The sequence below is a fragment of the Vanessa atalanta genome, chromosome 1 (assembly GCF_905147765.1).
Source record: "Vanessa atalanta chromosome 1, ilVanAtal1.2, whole genome shotgun sequence".
Classification (NCBI taxonomy): Eukaryota; Metazoa; Arthropoda; class Insecta; order Lepidoptera; family Nymphalidae; genus Vanessa; species Vanessa atalanta.
The window spans coordinates 5,233,528-5,240,387 of record NC_061871.1 but is presented as its reverse complement, the minus strand read 5'-3'; the positions used below and the strand labels follow the sequence as shown (position 1 = coordinate 5,240,387).

Sequence of the window (6,860 nt, the reverse complement as noted above, 5' to 3'; positions counted from 1 at the left end):
TTATACAGTCTTCTAACAGTGATTTGCCATAGCCGGTAGAATCTCAAAAGAGTGCTAACTAACCATTTACATACAGTATTACATTTTTAAAGTACTGAATAACTGAGTGGATGCTATTATTGATATTTATAACACAAAGTCCAATTAAGAAATATATATCTAATCACGTTTTATTATTAAAAACATAACATTAAAAAATATGATGTACTTTGACAAGTTTTTTTTTTAAATTTATTACTAAGCACAAGGTATCCTTTCAAGTGTACCTACAATAACTCATTTTAAATTATAGCTGGCATAAAATAATAGTTGTAGACATTTATCGTTTGTCAAATATTGTTGAATTATTTACCTCAGGAACTTTTCTAGGCAACTTTATCTAATTTTTTATCGATTTGGATAATATTTAGCCATGCCATGGGGTTGGGAGTGTAGAGCTAAACTGGTAAAACAAGTTCCAGCGAAGCCAACTAAATCTCGTCGTCCAGTTTCATGTGCTCAACAATGTCCAGGGCCAAATCACTATGAAGCTCCAGAAATATTTTGTAAGACATTACATTTAGCCTCTACAATTAAACTACACCGCGGTGAAATGTTTGTCATTCTGCTAATGTGACCTTTTCGACACGACCGCTTTTATGTTGTTCATTCTTATTATAATTTTATATTTTTTTATTAGTTGATTCAGATCATTAGTTTACATACATTTATACAAAGGACGGTATTGATTGCTCGTTTTTTGAAATTAAAAATTAAGCCTTGTTGAAATAAATTTAATTGCAATTTAATCATTTTGCGAGAACCCAGATGGCCCAGTGGTTAGAACGCGTGCATCTAAGCCGATGATTGCGGGTTCAAACTCGGGCAAGCACCACTGATTTTTCATGTGCCTAATTTGTATTTATAATTCATCTCGTGCTCGGCGGTGAAGGAAAACATTGTGAGGAAACCTGCATGTGTCTAATTTAAACGAAATTCTGCGTATCGAATATGCTCCAAACCTTCCCCTTATAGGGAGAGGATGCTTTACCCAGCAGTGGGAGATTTACAAGCTTACAAGTATAATTTTGACCAGTTTTATCGTAGATATGCGGTAACTTTCAAGTACTATTTATTAGTAAATCAGAGTTCTATATATTAGTTAGCGTGTTGGTACAAATTAGTCTTCATAAAAAGCATACCAGTAAAACTAAAAGTATCAAAAGTTAGTTCGGTAAGTAGTTTAATCAAATATTTTTATATTTTGTTTTCGAAGCAATACGTTTAGAGAATATATAGAGTGGAGTAGAGTGGACTGGCAGAAATCGTCACGTAAAGAAAAAGCGTTATGCCTCCACGCAATCTTCCCTCTCTTTCCCCTTTTCTCTGTCTCTTTCTATTTTATACAGTTTTAAATAATTTTCGTTCCTATTTTAATTCACACAGGACTTTAATAACAATTTTGTCATGGTCATTTAGTTACTCCCAAACGTTGTAAATTTATTTCATGGTGTCTGTTATTAATACGTATGTATTGCGAAGGCAACTTTGTTCCAACCGGGTGTCCCACGAAATCTCTTGTTTTTTTTTTGTTTAAGTGTCACGAGCACCAAAAATGTATGCAAAATGTCAACTTATTTGTTCGTTTGGAACTAGAATGAAATTCATTTTCAAAAATGGTCTCACACTTACTAACAGAGGAAATTAAAAATAATACAATAACTGATATAAAACTGAATGTCAAAATATTTTTGGATAAGTACCTATATTTTATGACTAAATATTAATTTGACTTATTATGTAGACCTTCAAAAATATTTTAAGGTGGTAAAGGATATTCACTTATAAAGCGGGCTCCTGCATTTACGTTCGGACATCTCACACCGTTATCTCATAGTAAGCCGACAGTTTTAAAATCTGCGCCTCTGCTGGACACAAGTGGCTTCGGACGAAAAGGTAACAATTAATGTCTTAATTCTATTAATGTCATATTATGGTTCTAGTACTAAAATATTATTTAATTAATTATTTGTTTCTATTTAATAAACAGGTAATTACAAAATCAAACATGGTGTTGTCTCACCTCGACTCGATCCTCCACAAGAGAAAATGAAAGGGCCAGGACCTGGGACATACGAACCTCGTAATGAGATAGTGTATAAACGACCTCCAGCGTATACCATGCGTCCTGCAGCGAATCCGCCCTATGAACCTTGGGACCAGTGGACTCCATCGCCAAACATGTATTGGCCTCGGATGCCAGGAAAAAAGTAAATGCAGTCATAAGTTCGTGAGGCAACAATGCATTTAGTTGTAGGGCTTTGTTGTAGGCCAACCCATCTGAGTAGACACTTGATCAAATATTGTATCGCCAAACAGCAATATTTATGTACTGTTGTCTCTCCATTTGAAGAGTGAGTGAGCCAGTGTACCTACAGGTACTTAATTATTTTGCTTCTAAGATGGCTAGGAACTGACTCAGGAATAGTTCATATTTCAAACAGTCTATGGATAGTGGCGACCACTCACTATCAGGTGGTCCATAAGCTTGTCCGCTTACCTATATTATAAAAAAAATAAGATTTGCAAAAATATCCTTTAAATTTGACTTGCTGTTATATTAAGTTTTACAAATTTACAGAAATATTGAAATATTTGGTTTGTTTGTTATTTTATGGTCGTATAATACTTAATAAGCATTAATGAACAATCTTTAAGTTAAATTACGGTAGATCTTGTCTTATTCATAATAGTTTCGAATCTTGAACATACGTTGTTGTTAATAGTGTACACGATGATTACGATTTATATACTATCTCATTTTTATATTTTAAGGAGTTTTCCAGCATATACATTTGGCAGTACAGTAAAAAAACCGAGTTTTCAAATAAATCCAAGCCCAGGTGACCATGAGCCTAAATTCGAATATATTCAGAAAAGTAAACCAGCATATTCATTTGGAGCACCCTATAAAGCGTTAAAGCCTGCTAAAGTTCCACCTCCGAACACCTATTGCGAGAAAAAGGTAAAGCTATTATGACTTCTCTATCTTTAAGAGCTTTTTCATGAACGCTACAAATTTTACACAGATGATAGTTTTTCTAAAAATATTCACTGATTTTACTTGACTTTTTATCTTGTTAATACAATTTTAAAAACGATACATTAAATATAGAATTCATTGATCCATGTTTGTTGAAAATGAAAAAATGAAAATAATTCAATGAAACGGATTGGTAATACTGAAATAAGTTATAGCATGCGGCAACAAAGAATATAATATATAATAGATTCTCTCAAGGGATACCCAAAAATTTGTGTTGTCATTTTACCAATTTTTCAGAAATATTTTTATCGTAAAATACCAAGTACAATAAATTTGTTGGTTCACTCGAGCATATTTTTAACAATTTATTTGAAAATTTCAGTTCATGTATCCAAAAAGAACGATTCCAGCTCCATCATTTGGTATTCGTCATACACGGTATCTTGGCAAGCAGCAAGAATATCTTAAGCCATCTAAACTGGACCTTGCCATTTCCGGATAAATTTGATAATACTGGTTAAGTTTTTATTATTGAATAAACTCTTGAATATGCTAAACCTTTTAGAATAGTTTATTAAAGAAGAGAAACAGGCACATTTCCATGTCGTTCATAAATTGTATTCTATTTGATGCAAGCCCGTTTTATTCTACACAAACTTTTTGTTTGAGCGTTTGATTACTTAGATCGAATCAGATTTATTTTTTACTTTTGAAAGTTGGTTCAGTCCTGATGACAATACATTTCTTGGTAGTCCTATTGATTTATGTTTATCTGAATATTTTATATTGTTTAACTGGCTATAGAATATTTTCTCTTGAGATATGTAAAGTCGTCGTCGTACATTTACGCAAATAAATCACAAAGAATTCAGGACTTTGAAGCGCGTTATTGTCGAGATACAGCCTGATTTACAGCGAAGAATGTAAAAAATAGGACCTCTATATTACAACGAGTATGCGCCAGCCACGACGGCCATAGGCCTGAGATCATATTGAAACATAAAATTGTCCGTCTAATATAAAGCCAATTTCGTGGAGATTAAAATTACGTTATTTCAATTAAAAGTCTAATTGCAGCCTTTTAAAAACATAAACAAAAGAATAGTAGAATACTAGTAATAATACAAGTAATACAAAAGAAGACAAAATTGTATTCTATAAAGTTCTATGTAAAGTTTAAATTTTAAAGCCGGAGTATCGTAATGAATCAATAAATGCTTTTACCATCACAAACACAGTAAGCCCGAGTCTGCAACTTAAACACGACTCAAGACTGGAAATGGTCTCGACTCTTGACTCCACATACATTTGATTTTCCGTGATTAGGTTTACGCTCTCCGTGATCGCTCTTATTGAATCCCTATTCGTGGAAGCAAGTCAAACAACGCCATTTCGGTAAATATTTATGTAATGACTACAATTGTATTTTGTCTGCAACATCAGATTTTAAGTAGTTGTCTCGTTGGTTTTGTAGATATAACACAACCAATTGATTTTCTTTGGTTGAATTCCAAGTACAGCCCAATGAGGAAGATAATAACGAAAACATGTTGGTGCTGCTCCTGAACTCTGTTAAGTTACCACTTGTGCACAAAAAAGTTGAGCCTGTAAAAATACTTCATATTTATTTTAGATTCAAAAGGAAATTATACGTTTACATACAAATGTACCGACAAAATATCACGTATCGTTGGCACAGGTTTCACGATTTATGGAAAATACGCTTATATTAAAGGAAATAAATTTATGCCGAAAAACATTTATAACAACTAGATTTCATATTTATTTATATAACACAAAACTACTTTGCTGTTTGACTATTGAGAATTAGGAGTTCCTTCGTCTGGATTTATAAAATCATTGCAAGTTAAATAAAAGCTTGTAAAAAGTTTAAAGTTCCTGTTAGATGTAATAATTAAGAATAAGGTGTACACTTGCGTAATAATTATTATAAAAAACAAAACAACCTGTATAGATATAAAACTTAATTTTAAAACAACGTGCGTTCAAAAACTTACAGAGAAACACCTTTTCCAAAAATACTGAATTGAATTCTCAGAAACTCCAAACAGAGTATGTGGAGATTTGCCAAAATACTCACTACCGTATTCGACTACCGAAAATCCACATCGTGAACTGCATTCTCAGAAATTTGAAAATATGGTTCTTTTCTAACCTGAGACTTCGTTTACAATACGTACTAATTTTTTTTAAATATGTCATTTTCATGGTATCTTCATTTTCGAAAATACAAATGTTTTAAAAAAATATTATAACTTTTTAATTTTTTTATACAATAGACTGTAGGTAACACTTACACTAAGACAGTTACCTTTCATGCCAGAATACGAAGTATTTCTTTTTGGGTTACCTAAATGGTTTTGCACAAAAGCTCATTCACTCTGAAAAAACACACAACAACTGCGATTTTTAAGACATTTTCTGCTTCACGCATCTACTCTGTAGAACCAGCTTTCGCTGGCTTTTTTCCAAATCGATACAACTTGGGAACCTTCGAGAAAGGAGACTAACAATTTCTGAAAGTCTAGTGACACAACTGCAAGACCCGTCCATGGCTGGCAGAAGTCTCTTTCCACCACCACCTATGCCATAAAAATCGTTTTTGTTATAGATAATAAAAATAGTGTTTAAATTTGCTAAGAATAAGTTAGCAACGGAAACTTTTTTCATGTTCTGTAACAAGCTTAATCTATATAACAAATTAATCTCAATAGGATAAGCTGATTCCCCAAGAAGGTGTGCTCCAAGATGAGAAGGAAATTCATAAACTATTTACATATATGTATGTATGTATGGTGCAACAAATATAAATTATATAAAACATTTTGAAACTTATAACTAGGTAATTATGACTTATTTTCGCGTAAATCCCTCCGTATTATATTAAACATACCATTACGTATAATGATTGTATCTGAGCGAACGTTTATGAATTAAAAGCAGCGTTTCGGAATTATTAATAAGCGCGTTCACCTATTGTTGCTTTCGTGATATTGTTAATAGGTATCTTATTAATAATCTTGAAACAAAACGAAATAGAATAAATAATTCGTATCTCATTTATAATCTGTTTCGTTACGTATTCTATTTTGATCGATGGGATTACTATTATTAAAACATTCTTTAAAAATATTGCTATTTTATATTCTACCGGTGGTAGTGTTTAACTTGACAATCAATAAGAAAGTGTAATACTTCTATATTGAATAAAGGAATTTGAGTTTGAGTTTGAGTTTGAGTTTACCGTGAGTCGCATCCAGACAGACGGGCGTTCACAAAACCCTGTCATGGTTAAGGTAACTAACTATAATATATTTAATCGATATATTATTCAAGTATGATACGACCGTGCCAATTTCGTGGAAACTCGATGTTGCGGTTTACTTTGATCTAAGCAAATATGTGACAAATTCATCAAAATATTTTGACAATAAGAATATGGTCATGAATATGGACATCTGAGGCACAGAGAAGAGACACATATTAGTAAAAGAGTGATGAGCATGAGAGTAGAGGGATGTAGAGGAGGTGGACGATTTAAAACGGACGAAAGAGACTGATATGAACGATCAGGTGACGAATAATAGAGGAGAATAGAAGGAAAATATTTAGTACGCCGAACTCAAATAGTGGGACAAGGGCAGGGAAAAGAAAAAGAAGAAAAACATTGCTTAGTGTATGTTCAGTGAAACACTAATTTCTATCTTTCTGAGATTATTGATTTTACATTAGAAAGAGAAGATTATTCTCTGATGTCCGCCTCTGATAACAACCAAGACGACAAATCTTAAGGGGGACTGGCCTACTATGCAGG

At 32.6% G+C, this 6,860-nt stretch overlaps 1 protein-coding gene across 1 annotated transcript; it reads left to right on the top strand.

The window, feature by feature from the left end:
- Window positions 1-352: 352 nt before the first annotated feature.
- Window positions 353-3,655, top strand: LOC125066182 (outer dense fiber protein 3-B-like). The gene is made up of 5 exons (XM_047674143.1): window positions 353-545; window positions 1,804-1,935; window positions 2,030-2,249; window positions 2,815-3,004; window positions 3,408-3,655. The coding sequence occupies exons 1-5, from the start codon at window positions 413-415 to the stop codon at window positions 3,525-3,527; spliced, it is 795 nt and encodes a 264-aa protein (XP_047530099.1). The 5' UTR covers window positions 353-412; the 3' UTR covers window positions 3,528-3,655.
- The last annotated feature ends 3,205 nt before the right edge of the window (window positions 3,656-6,860 follow it).